The sequence below is a fragment of the Trachemys scripta genome, chromosome 3 (assembly GCF_013100865.1).
Source record: "Trachemys scripta elegans isolate TJP31775 chromosome 3, CAS_Tse_1.0, whole genome shotgun sequence".
NCBI classification, from domain to species: Eukaryota; Metazoa; Chordata; order Testudines; family Emydidae; genus Trachemys; species Trachemys scripta.
The window spans coordinates 57,878,625-57,896,739 of record NC_048300.1 but is presented as its reverse complement, the minus strand read 5'-3'; the positions used below and the strand labels follow the sequence as shown (position 1 = coordinate 57,896,739).

General features: G+C 42.3%; 1 protein-coding gene across 1 annotated transcript in view; it reads left to right on the top strand.

The window, feature by feature from the left end:
• The window catches only part of DNAH8 (dynein axonemal heavy chain 8), a 585,957-nt gene that overhangs the window by 549,970 nt on the left and 17,872 nt on the right, over positions 1-18,115 (top strand). The window contains exons 86-89 of the mRNA XM_034764627.1: positions 4,349-4,465; positions 6,014-6,115; positions 6,686-6,846; positions 14,981-15,137. Coding sequence (XP_034620518.1) covers positions 4,349-4,465; positions 6,014-6,115; positions 6,686-6,846; positions 14,981-15,137 — 537 coding nt within the window. The remainder of the gene's footprint in view (positions 1-4,348; positions 4,466-6,013; positions 6,116-6,685; positions 6,847-14,980; positions 15,138-18,115) is intronic.

Below are 18,115 nucleotides of genomic sequence, written 5' to 3'. Positions count from 1 at the left end.
GCATAAGCTTTCGTGGGTAAGAACCTCACTTCTTCAGATGCAAGTAAGGGACTTACCCACGAAAGCTTATGCTCCCAATACTTCTGTTAGTCTTAAAGGTGCCACAGGACCCTCTGTTGCTTTTTATATTTATTCCTACATCCAAAATTTCTGACTTAAGTAGTCTCTCACTTCCACATCAATCAGGCAATATACTTACCAACTTTCTTTTCTAAGCCCCATGCTCATAAAGATGAGGAGACGCTCCATACCTGGGATGTCAGGAGAGCCTTAGCTTTTTACTTGGACAGGACTAACCCATTTAGGTCATCCTCACAATTGTTCATGGCAGCCGCGGACAGGACGAAGGATATTCCCGTCTCAACTCAGAGAATTTCATCATGGATTTCCTCCTGCATATATTTGTGCTACGACGTTGCCAACGCCACTCTGACAGAGTGGTAGGACATTTGTAGAGCTGCAGTTGGTCATCAGTACATACCTTTGCATCTCATTATGCCATGTCTCAGTCTAGAGATGATGCCTGGTTTGGATGTGTAGTCCTTCAATCATTGTTCAGTTAAAATCTGATCCCACCTCTGGATTGGACTGCTTGTGATGCACCTGAAGTGCATGCGCAATCTCTCAAAAGAAGAAAAAGTGGTTACTAATCTGTTCTGTACCTTTTGTTCTTCCAGGTGTGTTGCCCATATCCATTCCATGACTCACCCTCCTTCCCCACTATATTGCAGTCTATCCAGTAAGTAGGAACTATGGAGGTCAGGGTGGCTCTGCCCTTTATACCACTGTGCAGCAGCATGAGGCAGCAGAGGGTGAGGTACTGCTAAGGAAAAACTCTCTGACTCTGGTGCACTGGGCACGCACATACATGAACTGGAATGGACATGTGCGACACTCCTTGAACAACAACAGTTAGAGAACAGGGTTAGTGACCATTTTTTCATATGTGTCTGAAATGTGTAGGGTCAGACTTCCAGCCAAAGACATAGCCAGCAGCAAGATCTAATAAGGCAGATAAACTTTCTTTTTATCACAAATATGCTGTCTCCCTGCAAATTTCTGACAGTATAACCTGCTGTGTCAGTTGCTTCCTCTTCCACAGCCACTGGGTGTGTCCTCTAGATTCAGCTGTTGCTTCCGCATGCTGCTACTCAGCCATCTGACAGTGTCCCTGCTTGCTTCTTTTTCTTTTTCTTTTTTTTTTCTTTCTTAGATCTGGTATGTTTTCCAACAGTCATACCAACATTAGACATCTAACATTTGCAGCTAAGGGAACTAAATATAAATATCAGAGGGACAGAAGTCTTTTCAGAATTTCTTTAGTATATAAAAGAAGGTGTACAGGAAAGAAAAGTTTTAGTATCTACAGATGTGCAATACTCGTATCTCCATATAATTACAGCTACATTTGTCAGAAGTATCCAATGGTTAAGATCAACAACCAAAATTTTCAGTACACTGTCCTCCCTTTCAGCCTCAAAAATTTCCTAGATTTAGATGATTGGCTGGTGAATGATAAATCTCTTCCAAAGGTTCAGATTGTGGTTACAAATGAGTTATTGACAGGGCCGGCTCCAGGCACCAGCCCACCAAACATGTGCTTGGGGCGGCACCTGGAGGGGGGCGGCGCAGCGTGGCGCTCCGGCCCGAGAACGGGGCCGCGACTGGGCTCGCCGCCCTCCCTGCGGCGCTCCGGTCGCCGGGGAGAGTGGAGCCGCAGCGGGCTCGCCACCCTCCCCCGGCGCTCTGGCCGCCGGGATGAGTGGAGCCGCAGTGGGTTCGCCGCCTTCCCCCGGCGCTCTGGCCGCTGGGGAGAGCGGAGCCGCGGCAGGCTCGCCGCCCTCCCCCCGGCGCTCTGGCCGCCGGCGAGAGCGGGGCCCCGGCCAGACTCTCCACCCTCCTCCCGGCGCTTTGGCCACTGGGGAAAGCAGAACCGTGGCGGGCTCGCCACCCTCCCCCTGGCGCTCCGGCCGGTCGGAGAGCGCGGGCCCGCGGCCGGGCTCCCCTGCCGCACTCCGGGGGGCGGCGGGAGGCTTTTTTGCCTGGGGCGGCAAAAAAGCCAGAGCCAGTCCTGGTCATTGAGGTTTATCATGAATCTTCAAAAGAATATTTTAGAACCATCTAAGATTCTAGTCTATTTGGGATCTCACCTCAGTACACAGGAGAGTTATGTGAATTTGTATCAGAAAAGGTTTCAGAGGATTGTTAAGCCGGGGGTCTATGCAAGGCAGGTGGTCAGAGAATAAAAAAGACTTTATATTAGCATATTGGAAATGGAAGCTGTTTACTTGGCGTGTTTACATTTCAAGACAGACTTTTCAGAATCCAGTTCTAGTCTGTTTGGACACTTTTGAGGTGAGGTCTTATCTCAATAACTGATGAGGGACTGAGAATGTAGCCATACTCAGAAAACTGATACCCATCTTTAAATGGACAGGAAAAGAAATGCTCAGTTCCCAGCACAATCCATATTTGAATTTTGGGAAATTCAAAATCATAGCAGGTTGGCTCAGCCACTCCAGTGTGCATTATCCCAGAAGTATTTCATCTGATTTGCATGATACATGGAGTTATAGTAATAGGTTTATTTAACACAAGCCACAACTGCAAATTACTTCTCTTCTACAGTAACAGGGATCAACTAGGAATAGACACAGTCTGTTCCTTGGAATTGCAGAGTTCTCTGTGCCTTCCCTTCTTTTCCCCCTCATTCTCAGAATGCTGTGAAAAGTATCAAGAGAAAAGGCAAAGCTGCATGGTTGCAGAGAAGCTTTCTTGTGGTCTTGACCCTACTGATCTAAGCAAAGCCCATGAACTCTACGGCTACTTGCTGCCAAAAAGTTAATTTTTCACTACCACTAGTAATCCATACACCTACCTGATTATTATTTTAACCAATTCCATTAGTGTGTTAATTCTAGGAAAATTGCTTTTGGTTCCAGTGTGCACTAACAACATTTTCTTCTAATTCATTTTATTGATGTCATTTGTCTGTCAATCACCTATAGAGAGAAGAGAAGCCGTTAGTATGGATTAGTGGTCTCTCAGAAATCTATTTCACAGGTAGAGAAAATTCCAGTTAGGTCAGTATATATAATGCTCAGTACACATAGGCAGCAGATCTGTTGAGTAAGGTACCAATTTTTACATAGTTATTTTTCTGACCATGACCACACTTCAACAGATTAGGTGACTGGCATGTTGAAGTCAATAGGAGTTTTGTCCACCGACTTCAACGTGGCCAGGGTTTTACCCATTTACGGTTGCTAACTGGCAAGTTTTGTTGTTTGAGATGCCTAATAAATGTGCTATCTCTGAAACTGATTTTAAAAAATGTAAGTACAGTATTCCACAACTCCATCTTTATCTTGTATTTCTTTGCTTCTACATTTTGACAATTTTTAGAAGGAGCAAAATAGCATGCAACAGCCATTTACAAGGAGGACACAAATGTACATGTTCATACAGAGGAATAAAAATAACAGACTAGTACATATCTGAGATTCCCAGGAGTCATATCAAGAACATTGTCAGCAAATCATAGGCTTACAACACATGAGGAGTTTAAAATGTGGTTGTGAGGGATATAAGGGTGCTCAGTGTTTTATAATGCCTTCATTCTAAGGATTATTTCTCCATATTTTAGATATAACTATTTTTCTTTTTACACTTACATTTACAAAGAAGCATACAGTGCTAACCTGAAACATTAATAATGAAGGAGCTGAGATAACATAAGGGAGGTAGATGGGCAGCCTTACCATGTGTAAAAGTGGTAAGAATTTTGAAAGGCATATAAATCAAAAGGCATCAGAGAAGGAATTAAGGCAAAAAGGACAACCTAAGTGCACTTGAGTAACTCAGTGTCATAATATGAAACTGAAAAATTAAAACTACTTTTAACAAATAGACCATACGTAGAAAAAAAGAAAGATTATATCCTGAGTGGCAGACGTGCTGAATCTATTGAAGTCAATGGGAACTGCAAGTGCTCATCACGTCTGAAAATTAGGCCAAGTATAGTCCTTAACATAACAAACTATCATTCTGATCCAGCAATAGAGACATGGGAGATTTTAAAACCCAGGGCTATTAAGATGATTAGGATGGGTAGTGATAAATGTTTCTGTTGTTTTTCTTTCACATGTTGTTCCAATATGCTGCACCTGAAACCCATTTTTAATTAATAATGCCACAGAGGAATGCATAAAGGGGTATTTGGACTATGTCATTTATTCACTGTAATCTTTAATTCCAGTTTAACTTCACCAGAAATAATAATGAAACAACATAGTGAGTAAATTTAAAGAAAACAGACTGACTATTTATTTTCAATGGTATTCTTAAGGAACGGCGCAAGTTTGGCCCTTTGGGTTGGAATATTCCCTATGAATTCAACTCTGCTGACTTTACAGCCAGTGTTCAGTTTATACAGAATCACTTAGATGAATGTGACATCAAGAAAGTGAGTAATATTTATGTAAACATTATCGATAATTGCTTCTTACTTCACATAGTTCTGTTTATATTGTGAAGAATATTTATTCTTTCAGCCATACGAATAGTGCCAAAATGTCAATTCTGAAGGACAGTCAGTCTAGTATGGACACTATTATCCACATGAAAACTGTAAGAAAAAAAATTACAAATTAATTGAAAAAGCATTAAGTGTTTTCTCATCAGTCACGATAGGTCAAATTCTGCGGTTCTTACTCAGCCCATATTCCCATGGACTACAATAGGAGTCCTGGCTAAAGACTTCAGAATTTGATCTTACAATTTCAGCACTCTATCTAAAATATGACTGCCTTTGAACAATTACTGGTTAATGTTGATTCAGTTTTTAAGTGTATGTGTGTATATCTATATCTATCTATCTATCTATCTATCTATCTATCTATCTATCTATCTATCTATCTATCTATCTATCTAAAATAAACTATACAGATAAACTACATGTCTATCGTTATTTGCATTTCAGTCAAATTGGTTCAGTTTGTAAAAATAAAATTAAAAATGGCCATTTAAGACTTCATCAGCTGAGTATTTCTAATATTTCCTTTGATTCATAGTGTCCAACTTTTTCATCCTTAATGCCTAATTTATTGTTTCAAAGAGATCAAGGGCAACAGTTCAGGGTAGAATCTCTACTATGCTCTGCTCCTTTTGTGATGCTCAGTCAGTGAAACCACCCACAAGCCCCCTGCAGGGATTTTCCCCAGCACAGAGGAGTCTCTCGCATGCATAGAACCAGTATATTTGTTTCCTACACCTCCCTCTCCACAGTCTCTTGGATAGGGAGGGGGAATAGTTAGAGCACACTGAACTCTGATTATCCCCAATTGGTGTATAGTCTCTTGGGGACTATAGATAACCAGTACAAATAAGAGCAATCCTCATGATGTTCAAATCTGTGATGAGATTGGGGCAGAGTATGCAGGAGCTATAACTGGTTATTGTTTCTCAACTTCTCCTATTTTGCCCTCTCTTGGGGTGCCGTGGGTGGCTGTGTCAGGGAGGGAAGACGTCCTTTGCTGAACATTCCCTTAGGTTCTGACAAAGTCAAACTTCTATCTTGTTCTCCTTAGGCTCCCAAGGCCTAGTGCACAGAAGTAGGTAATGGAATAGCCATATTCTGCAATGCATCGGGTGGCCAGTGAGAGAGTGGCTGAGAAACGAGGAAGAGACTGCAGCTGTTCAAAGGCCTTACAAACCACATCAAATCTGTTTTTGGGACTGCAAAGGAGGTGGTGGGAGATTTTTGGGGAGGCAAAGCCTCCATGTCATGACAGGACCAATTCTAATACTTGAGTTTAAAAATTATAGGACATGATTCAGGGAATATATTTGAAATCTGTGACCAAACTTTGTCTTCTAAACACAGACATCCTTGAGGGTCACAATTTAGAGCCTCAGAGACTACAGGGGTCCCCCAACCTACTGGTTGGACACCACTGCCATAGGTGGATATTGATTGATTGTAACTACACTGTTTTATTTTATTTGTATCTAGGGTATATCATGGAGCACAGTACGATACATGATTGGAGAAGTACAATATGGAGGGCGGGTCACTGATGATTATGATAAGCGTCTTCTTAATTGTTTTGCAAGGGTAAGAGAGCTTGAAAATACAGTTCTTTGTCATTATAAAGAAAATCTGACAACTGTATCAATATTCATTTTTACTAAGATATATAATGTGATTGTTAAAAATATTGTGATTTTGCAGTTAGATTTCATGAAGTGAATATTTAAGTCAATATTGCAATTATATTATATGAAGAGAATCATCTAGAGTGTCAGAACTCTTATTTCTGGTGGGTTTTTATCTCCTCAACACTCTACTTGTAAAAACCTTGCCTTGTGGGTAAAGTATACAAATTATCCTTCTTAGCCCATGAGGTTCTCCTCCTGGAATAGCCCTCTTAAAATAGGAGTATGCACACTTTTTAATAAAGAAAATTAGTTTACACAACTTGAACTCAAGTTTTGAAGGAATCATTGTAATGACACAGCCTTATTTTTGTTTTAGAGTAAAATGACTGTTTTTTAGCCCAACTAGAATTCTAACTTCCCAAGAAGACTGAAAAAAATAAATGAAAGGGTGAAATCCCTGGGTGAAATGGCAAAGTTATCCAAAGTTTTGATTTTTCTAAGTGTGTCTTTTCTTTATTTTCCACAGGTGTGGTTCAGTGAAAAGATGTTTGAGAGCACATTTTGTTTCTACACTGGATATAAAATCCCAGTATGCAAAACTCTGGATCAGTATCAGGAGTACATTCAGACCCTCCCTGCCATGGATAGCCCAGAAGTCTTTGGTCTTCACCCAAATGCTGACATCACGTAAGTGGTTCTCAAACATTATGACGCTGAGGATTTTTTCTTTCAATTTTTGAAAACAGAGCCCTATCAAATATATTTGAGTAAAAGCATACATTTTGCAGGGAAAATCTTGGATCTGTGTGGAGTCCACTGCTTGAGGAAGCTTTTATGGACTCTTTGAAAGCCACAGTTTTCAATTTAAAAACATCTTTTTCAAAATATTAACCTGTGGTAATGTACATGTAGACTGAGAGTAGTCTAGCAGCTTTACGGTGTATCTCTGATAACAATTTTACTTATTTTTTTAAAGCAATCACTTACTTTCAAAAACAATGGAAGGAAAGCCATAGAAGTCTTTTTAGAATTCTGCTAACATTAGCCAACTTGTGTATTGTAAAATTATTCATGTTTATATTAATATGTGCATTCACTTACAGTGACAGATACCATGCAATTCAACAATAAAAAGTTGGTAATATTTGCATTCTGCTCCATGCTTCCAATTCATACACCTTTTTTTGCTCCTATACACATTTTTATCAAATAATTCTTTGGGTGACACTTTCTTTACAGGTTTTACAGTGGTAGCCGTGTTAGTCTGTATTAGCAAAAACAACGAGGAGTACTTGTGGCATCTTAGAGACTAACAAATTTATTTGGGCATAAGCTTTCTTGGGCTAAAACCCACTTCATCAGATGCATGGAATGGAAAATACAGTAGGCAGGTATAAATACATAATACATGAAAAGATGGGAGTTACCTTACCAAGTCGGGGGCCAATGCTAACGAGACAATTCAATTAAGGTGGAAGTGGGCTATTCTCAACAGTAGAATACCAAGGGAGGAAAAAATCACTTTTGTAATGGTAATGAGACCAGTGTAATCAGGGTGGCCCATTTCAAACAGTTGACAAGAAGGTGTGAGTAACAGTAGGGGGAAATTAGTTTTTGAAGTGACCCATACACTCCCAGTCTTTATTCAGGCCTAATTTGATGGTGTCCAGTTTGCAAATTAATTCCAGTTCTGCAGTTTCTCATTGGAGTCTGTTTTTGAATTTATTTTGTTGAAGAATTACCGCTTTTAAGTCTGTTATTGAGTGTTCAGGGAGATTGAAGTGTTCTCCGACTGGTTTTTGAATGTTATAATTCTTGATATCTGATTTGTGTCCATTTATTCTTTTGCATAGAGACTGTCCAGTTTGGCCAATGTACATGGCAGAGGGGCATTGCTGGCACATGATGGTATATATCACATTGGTAGATGTGCAGGTGAATGAGCCCTTGATGGTGTGGCTGATGTGGTTAGGTCCTATGAAGATGTTCCTTGAATGGATATGAGGACGGAGTTGGCAACGGGGTTTGTTGCAGGGATAGGTTCCTGGGTTAGTTTTTGGTGTGCAGTGTGTAGTTGCCGGTGAGTATTTGCTTTAGGTTGGGGGGCTGCCTGTAAGCGGGGACTGGCCTGTCTCCCAAAGTCTGTGAGAGTGAGGGATCGTCCTTCATGATAGGTTGTAGATTCTTGATGATGTGCTGGAGAGGTTTTAGTTGGGGGCTGAAGGTGACGGCTAGCGGCGTTCTAATTTCCCCCACTGTTACTCACACCTTCTTATCAACTGTTTGAAATGGGCCACCCTGATTACATTGGCCTCATTACCACTACAAAAGTGATTGTTCCTCCCTTGGTATTCTACTGTTGAGAATACCCTCTTCCACCTTAATTGAATTGTCTCGTTAGCACTGACCCCCCACTTGGTAAGGCAACTCCCATCTTTTCATGTACTGTGTATTTATACCTGTCTACTGTATTTTCCATTCCATGCATCTGATCAAGTGGGTTTTAGCCCACGAAAGCTTATGTCTAAATAAATTTGTTAATCTCTAAGGTGCAACAAGTACTCCTCATTGTTTTTACTTTCTTTACAATATGCTTTTTGATGTAACAGTAACCTTTGTTTCCATCTCTCTTGTATATTTCCGCAATTCCATTATTTAAAAGTGGCTTTTTGGCATCACTTAGTACCCACTCAGTTTTTGATTCACAAACAATATATGCAATAGCCTGGTTTTTATTTTCTTCAACTAATATTGTATGATCTCTAACAAGATATAATGAATCATCATTTTTTCCCTGCAGTTCCTATAATTCTGTCATGTATTATGTCATTTGCAAGATTTTTTTACTCATTGTTTATAGGACTGTTATAAACTGATCAAATGTTTCATTTGCATTTTTAAGAAGTGTTAAACACCTGGTATTGTATGAACCCACTATTGTCTAGAATTTTTGTTCAGGGCATTGTTTTTGCACATTTCTTTATCCTCAAATTTAAGGTGCAGATTCTTAGCCATTTTGTGCAGTCACTGAAGGCACAAATATGCCCTATTGCGATTTTTATATGGACCCATCACCATAGTATATCATAGTACCAATATCACAGGAATCCTGGGAGAATGGCACACCACCTTAGAGTCCACTGATCCAGGTACATCTACAGAAGGAAAGGAGCTGGAAGAGAAGCAGCTATCTTCCTCTTCCATTCCTGCTCCAATGCATTCAGACCCCCTACAACTGGATGAATGGTCCACCAAGATGAGTTTTGATTTACTCCAATCCAGAGCTGAAATAAGTCCTGGGGAGAACTACTTTGGAGTTGTAATGGGGGAGTTAAAGAGAACTCACTCAGAAAATGAGCATTGACTCTGACGCTGCTAGAGGGATTCCTAGAGAGACCTAAGTTGCATATAGTTCTGTTCTGGAACCTTTCACTTCTCTCCAGCATTGATTTTTATCCTCCTCTTGGTGCATCTATTTCTTAAAGAGACTCCAACTAGCAGAGTGAGTGAGCATCAGGCTCTAGTGACTTACTTTGTAAAATTTAATATATAAAGATGGATAAGGTCATGCTGTGGACCAATCTGAGATTTTTCTTCAAGGTGAAGTTCAAGTTCCGTCTTAATGAGTTTATCACTTGGCCTGCTTTCGTTCTATGCCAGCATACCCTTTTCCATAATAAAAAGGTCCTTGGGGCAGTTTAAAGTCTTTAGAAAGTCCACCCAATTTTTTGTTTCTTATGATACCGATTTGCTGGGCAATCCCAGCAGTGCCCAGCAAATCGGTGTATAAGAAACAATGGGAGATGTCAAAATAGATGTCATACTGTATCTCCCATTGTTATGATCTGGTCAGCATGAAATAGGAATGGCCAGTTTAAGGCTCACTCAATCAGAGGCAAGGCTGTCACTAATACTGCATGTCCTAGGGATATCTCCATTGCTGCAACTGTACAACAACAATATAGTCCTTTCCTACCAGGAGGCTATCCTGGCTAGTGACAGACACTCTCGGTGTTGCCAGGGTTTGGGAGACACCCATCTACTGGCCAAGTATAAGATCTATTCCTCACCAACTTCCACGGGACATGAATTGGTACTGCAGGAGTTTAGATATTCAAAGGATCTTGTTGTGTCAGATCAGCCAGAATTTCAGTTATATACTGCTTCTATCTTTCCGCATCAAGATCTTCTCGGTCACTGACTGCATTTTTCATTGAAACAACCTTCTACCCTGATGTCAACCATTCAGGGTGAACAGTTATCACCCACCTACACCCAGAATTTGGTGACAATGAATCTTCTGATTTATAGATCTCAGTTCAGGGTTCTCCTGTCTGTTAGGCAAGACAGCATTCTCCTACTTATTCGGAGGAAATAGAGGTGAGATGACCTTGTCTCCCACCTACCTGGGGTGACCAACAGTGGATGCCTCCTCCTTTGCCTTATCGGCCACCCCAGGGGCCTTATTGGGTCCCCTGGGCTATGCACCACCAAAAATTCCTAAGAGGGCCAAGTCACTCTCACAGGGTGCATAGGCAGACCCATTCCTCTGAGCCCTCACTCCCAATTTGCCAACAAGAGCCAGTGGAGGAGATCTTTGAGAAGCAGGAGGCAAGGGCTGACAAGGAGGTAACACCTCACACAAGTATTTCCTTGTCATTACCAGGTGAGGCTGTAGTTCCACCAACACCTTCCATAGCAGATGACTTTAGACAATTTCAGGAGCTGATAAAATGTATCATGGATACATTTCAAATCCCTCTAGAAGAGATCTAGGGCTCTCATCATAAGCTCCTGGACATTTTAGATACAGTACTTCAGCTCTGCACGTGTGGTGCTCCCGGTGAATTAGGTTTTACTAGAGCCTGTTAGGACCACTAGTTTTGATGGCTTGGTGGAGAGCCTGAACTATCCACTCCACAGGAATCTACTGCTGCACTATCCACCCTCCTTCCTTCCTGTGGATACTATCTTTCCCATTTCCAACCCCCAGGAGAGAGAATACCATCTGACAAATAGTTTTTGGAGGTCATAACATCTGGTTATTCCATCCTTGTCATTGCCATTCTTCCCCTCCCCCCCACGTCCCTTTTTCAGGGACCCTTCACACAATCAGTTGCTTTCTTCCACACTTAGGGGTCATAGAATCAGTTCCAGTTCAGTAGAGGGGTCAGGGTTTCTATTCCAAGTACTTTCTAGTCCTCAAAAATAATGGGGATGGAGAACAATATTAGAACTCAGACATCTAAACAACTGCATGAAACAGCAGAAATTCAGGATGATGACCCTGGCAGCTATAATTCCCTCCCTAGATTCCAGGGATTGGTTTATGACTCTTGACCTTCAGGTCGTGTATTTTCATGTCACAATTCATCCCTTTCACAAGAGGCATCTTCATTTTACAATTGACCATGATCACTTCAAGTACCGTGTGCTTTGCTTTGGTCTCTGCTCTGCACCAAAGATATTCTCAAAGATCATGGTGGTTATTGCTGCCTACCTGTGTCAACTAATGATTGTCTTCCTTTATCTCTATGATTGGTTTTTCAGGGATGAGTCTTACCAAGAGGTCCTGTTGGCAGTACAAATGACATGGTCTCTGTTCCACAGTTTAGGCCTCCAGCTCGATGTCATAAAGTCCACTTTTGACACCAGTATAGCAGATAAATTTCACAGGAGCTTCTCTGGATGCCGTAACAACCAGGGTTTACCTACCTACGGACAGGTTCATGTCCTTAAAAAAAAATCTCATTGAAAAGAATCAGATAAGATTTCAAACCTTGGCAAGAATTTGTCTTCAACTATTAGGTCATATGACAGCTTGTACCTTCATAACCCAACATGCGAGTTATACTGTCAGTGCTTCCAGGGATGGCAAAGGACAGGTTTTGTACAGAACAAACACCATCTGGACAAGCAGGTATACTTGTTGGGTTCTGGAGTCACTCAGTTGGTGGAAGGACCTCTCCAAGGTTTGTGTGGGAGTCCCTTTTGTTCAGGCTCCTCCTATCATCATTATAACATCAGATTCATCCCTCTTGGGATGGGGGGTGAGGGCTGATGAATCTTTTTCCACAGATTAGAAAGACTACTCCAATATGGGACTTAAAACTTGTCCTTAATTGCCTGAAGAAACATCCTGTCGAACCATTAGCTACGTGTTTGTTGCTGCACCTATCCAGGAAAACAGCTTTCTTGGTAGCCATCACTTCTGCCTGGCAGATCAGAGAACTGGGGCTTTAATGACAGATCCCCCGTTTTACAAAGTTCTTCAAAGAAAAGGTCACATTACAACCACATCCTAAGTTTCTACCTAAAGTGTCTTCTGAATTTCATGTTAACTAGACTGTCATCTCTCAGTTTTTTCCTGAAACCACATGAGACTAGGCAGGAAAATGCCCTCCATACCTTGGATATTAGAAAGGCATTATCTGTACAGAACCAAACTGTTCCAAAAGTATCTCAGACTGTTTCAGTTGTGAACAGATCCAAAGTATCCACAGTCTCCACCCAAAGACACTTGAGGAGGACCTCCGGGTATATTATTTCATGTTATGACTCTGTCAACATTCAACCTCCTTCTAGAGTGTTATCTTGTTGGTCTCAATCTACTTTTATGGCATTACTCAAGATGCCCCAGTTGCTGAAATTTGCAGAGCTGCAACCTGGATTCCAGTACATATTTTTTCCAAGCATTATGCTTTGATTCATGTCTTTAGATCAGATGCGGCAGTTGGCAATGGAGTTCTGTCATCAGTATTAGACTCTGCCTTTCAGCTTCCTCCCCCCTGTGGGGATACTACTTGGGAGTCATCTAAAGTGGAGCATGCATACCTTATTTAATGAAAGAAAGATTGTACAGTAACTGGAGTTCTATGAGATGTGTTTCCCTGTGGATGCTCTACTACTGGACTTCCTTCCCCTCTGCTTCAAAGTTTCCTCTGCAGGACTTTGCAGTAGAGAAGGAACTGAGGTTGGTTCACCTGTGCAGCCCTATCTAGCCTCAGTACAGTGCATGAGGATGTTTAAGGCACATGCACAGGCCAAACAGGCACTATTACAAAAAATCTCTGATTAAAGGCACATGGAGCTGTCGATCAATGGCGCATGAGAACACATACACACCTGAAGTGCAGAACCCGTGGGGAACACGTCTCTAAGAATTCCAGTTACTGCACAATGTGAGTAACCTCTCCTTTTGTTTTGATTTGGGGAGGGGACATATTTTTATATTTGCAATGTATTATTTTTAAAATATTTTTTGAATTGACATCATATAAAGGAACTGCACATAAAGGAACTGACTGCAATTTTGGGATAGTGGTATTTATAACCTGTTAGGAATTACATATGACATCCCGACTCATACTCTAACCTTGTACCACCACTCTTAGGAGTCAGAATTCTTTAAAACCTTGCACTAAGAATCTAAGACACAAAAGTAAATATTTCTGTCAGAAAGATATCTTCAGAAAAGCAGAATAACAAGTAATTTCTCCTCGTTTTTCTGATTTATAGTCTTTTTAATTTCATTCACAAACTGTTTATGCTGAACTGCTATAGCTATTTGCTCCAATGTTATCATTTTTAAAGCTTAACTGCTTTGAGAGCAGGACTGGCTCTAGGCACCAGTGTTCCAAGCATGTGCTTGGGGTGGCACTTTTCAAGGGGTGGCATTCCAGTTCTTTGGGGCGGCACTCTGGCTTTTTTTTTTTTTTTGTCTTCAGTGGCGGCACTCTGGCTTTTTTTTTTTTTGCTGGGGGGAGGGCAAAAAACCTGGAGCTGTCCCTGTTTGAGAGCTCACATGCATCCATCTTCCAGCATAATCTTTAGTTTCATTTCTTATATAACTATATATGAGACAAAGTAGTGGATGGAGATGGGTGTAATCTGAAGGTGGATATGCAAAACTGACATGTAAAGTTATGCTCTGAGTCAGTATACAAGTTCTTGCTGTACTTGACTTGGAGGATAGGCAAGGCCAGCCCTGCAACACCAGGATCGACATCTCTTGGTAATAAACTGGTTTTATTCAGACTCTCTCTTGTACATCCTTATGACTATGTAGCAGTATAACAAAAGTACTTGTGTGACTGTACTGGTGTTGTAGGGCTGGCACTGACTACCTTCTTTTGGGGTCAAGTATAGCATATATTTATTCACTTCTTTATATTGACTTAGAGCATAATCTTACCCTAGCACTGCCCAGGCTGTATTTATTCTGTAGATAGGGGATTTAAATCTCCAGTGCTGTAAATCCAGAAATTTTTACCATCAATCCTGTACTACCTTATGAAAGAATTAATTTACTATTTAATAAGGGCCTTTACATCTATCCTTGTGTAATCGGGACAGTATGCATAGCTCTGCCCACCCTCACTCCCAAGAAGCAGCCCAAGGACAGTAATTCTTGGCCACAAATCCTTCTCTTCTTCATGGAAAATAACTTGTTACAGGTCCTTGACAAATACAGATTTCTCTCCTTTCTCCTTCCCCAAAAGCCACCACATTGGGGGAGAAGATTCAAGGCTTTGCTCTCTCCTTACCCTCTTGTTAACAGAATGGAATAATATCCCTGTGGAACCTGCTCTTCCTCCTATTCCTGGAGTAGAACTCTAAGGAGGTCACACAAAGGTCCTTTATCCTACTGCATGCTCAGCACTGGGAAACAATCTCTACCCTGAGGAGTTCACAATCTAGTTGATAACCAAATAGGTGTTTTCCATTTTCTGACTTCCATGATTCTACAAAGCATACAGTTTAGCTGTAAAGAAACTATGTAATTTATGAAATATTCCTAATGATTTAATATTCCTCTCAGATATCAGAGTAACACCGCAGCCAATGTTCTTGACACCATTACCAATATTCAACCTAAGGAAAGTGGAGGTGGAGCAGGAGAAACTCGTGAAGCCATTGTATACCGATTAGCTGAAGATATGCTGGACAAACTGCCTCCTGATTATGTACCCCATGAGGTAAACTAGTCTGGGTTTTTTAATTTCTTCTTCAAGTGATTGCACATGTGCATTCCACTCTTGGGCGTGTGCATGCCCTGCACATAGTTGCTGGAAATTTTTCTCTCAGTGGTACCTGTCTGAGTGGTTTGAGTGCCTCTTCTGCTGTGTGCTGCTGATGCTAGTGTAAAGGGCTCAACCAATCCCGAAGCATCTCAGTTCCTTCATACCACCCGTGACGGTCACTGGAACTGCTGTTCTTGCTTTTGCAAGTACTTTCAGTGGACTGTGTTCTCCTGTATTTTATTGTAAATAGTTTAGTGTTTGTTTAGTTAATTAGTTAGGTTTTTACCCCATCTGAGGATTTCAGCTGATTCCTGGTGCCAAGGGATGCCTCAGTTATCAGGCTTTAAGCCCCGCATTAGTGCTATGTCCATGAGTGACCTGCACTCAAGTTGCTTGAAGTGCCTCAAGGAAACTCATACTGTGGGAGTGTTGCCAAACCTTGCAGGGACTTTAAACCTCACACAAAGAAAACCGCGAAGCCAGGTTAAAGTTTCTACTTATGGAGGTGGCCTTGACCCCTCCATTTGAGCCAGGTTGGTCAGATTCAGCACCAAGTGCCTGAGTCCCAACACTGCTCACCATCCCCAGTGCCTAATAAGAGGCATAAAAAGCAGACTGACAAAAAGAGGAGATCCCTGGCACAGGGATAGAAGTAGACTGCGGTGGTAAAGCAGTCCTCTGCTTTGGTACCACCGAAGATGGCATAATTGACTTCAGTGCCTAGGCACGTTCTGTTGAGTCTGTAACCAGAGGGAGCTCCTTCCACCTCTGTGGCATCACACCATACTGACACTGTCTCAGTACCAACCATGCTAGAGACGTTTGAGGCTGCCAGGAACCTCCTGACCCTGTCGGTGCCTGTACTGCTGGCAGTACAAGAGTTGATGCTATTGGTTCCAGTGCACACAGAAGAACCACCAGAATCACTACAGCACTCAGTACCATGTCAGCCTCACATACTCCTGACAGCTCGTCCTTTGGTACCACCAAAGGGAAAACCTGTGATGCCCGCTTTCCCTGCAGATTTCCCTCAGTCACCGGCACTGTCTGGAATAATGCCTCCAGGCCAGTGGAAAGAGAATAATTGTCTTCCAAGTCAGAGGTCGGGTCCTACATTCCCTGTCCTCAGAGCCATGCTCACTACCCCTCCTCCAGAAGTTTCCACCCTTTCATGGATCTGGTCACAGGAGTACCATCAAGCGGTTGGCCAGGAGGTCACTGGGGGCCTATGCCTAGCCAGTGGCCTTTTGGAATTCAGGGGGCTTTGAGCCCATTTCCAGATCCTATTCCAGGCACTCCTATTCAGTGGCATCGGAATGGTGTGTGCACCTACCCACCGAGTAGCATCTGTTCCTGACTCTGGTACCAGGCCAAGTACTGGACATCAAGAGCCAGCTCAACAGGACCCTGCAGATCAAGAAATGGAAGAAGAGCATCCACAGGCAATGCTGGCCTCCTCTTCCTCTTCCCTTAAAGAAGCAGTCTCGGGGGAGGGAGGGACATGTCGCCTCCCCCAGTTGACTATAAGGTGCACCAGGAATTGTTAGAGAGTTTCCTTAAGTCTATACTTACAGGTAGAGGAAGTAAAAGAATCCTCTCATTGCCTGGTTGATATTTTAGCTACTGCAGGTCCTTCAAAAGTGGCCCTGCCTTTCAATGAGGCCATTATGGTCCCAGTTAAGGGTCTATGGCAGACCCCTGCAACCCTTTCCCCCACTTCAAAAAGGGCTGAGCACAAGTATTATGTACCTGCCCAAAGTTATGAGTTCCTTTACTCTCATCCCTTTACTCCTTTCTCCCTGGTAGTGTCTGCTGCCAATGAGAGAGAAAAAGCCTGGGGCATCTGGGCACAACCCTAAAATCAAAAGATTAAAAAAAGTGAGATGTGTTTGATAGGAAAGTTTGTTCTGTTGTGGGGTTGCAGCTCAGGAGTGCAAACCAGCATGCACTTTTGGGCAGGTATGACTTTAACGTATTGAACTCCATGCTAAAATTTAAAAACATGCCCCAAGAGGATGCTAGGCAGGAGTTCTCCTCACTAGTGGATTAGGGAAAATCAGTGGTAAGGGCCTCACTACAAGCTTCTCTGTGTGTGGTTGGCTCAGCAGCCAGGTTTATGGCTTTCACAGTGGCCATGTGTAGGAGCTCCTAGTTACAGTCCTCCAGGCTCCTGGCGAAGGTCCAACAGACTGGTCAGGACCATCATTTGGAGGGATCCTAGCTCCTTTCAGAGCAGACTGATGCTAAGCTCCATGGGATAAAGGCCATGAGGGCAATATTAAAGTCCCTTGGGTTGCACACCCCGTCCCCTTCCAGGAAGCAATTCAGGGCTCAGCAACCCCTTCAGTATTCTGCTCCAGCTGTACAAAAGGACCTGCAGAAAAAGAATAGAGGTTATAGGCACAGACCACCTCCTGCTTCTACTTCTGCATCAATGCCTGCCCCTCCTAGACATCCAGTTTGTTCCAAGCAGGCATTTTGATGGGACACTCAAGGATGCCAAACCCCATTCTTCTTTTGTTTGGAAACCACCTTTCCCATTTCCTCAGTGCTTGGTCCCATATCATCACAGACTGTTGGATGTTAAGCATTGTAGAAGTAGGATACACCCTCCAGTTTATTTTTACCCCTCCTTCCCACTCTTCTTCCCAGTCCCTCTTCAGGGACACCTCACACGAAGAATTTCAGGTCCAGGAGGTTCAGTCTCTCCTTCAGGTAGGAGCCACAGAGGAGTTTCCACAGCATTAAGAGGGAAGGGTTTCTACTCCCATTATTTCCTAATCCCGAAAGCCAAGGGATGTCTCAGATCTATTTTAGACCTGCATTGGCACAACAACTATCTCAAAAAGATAAAGTTTCGCATGGTCACCCTGGCATCCATTATTCCCTCTCCGGATCCTGGAGACTGATATGCCACCCATGATTTAAAAGAT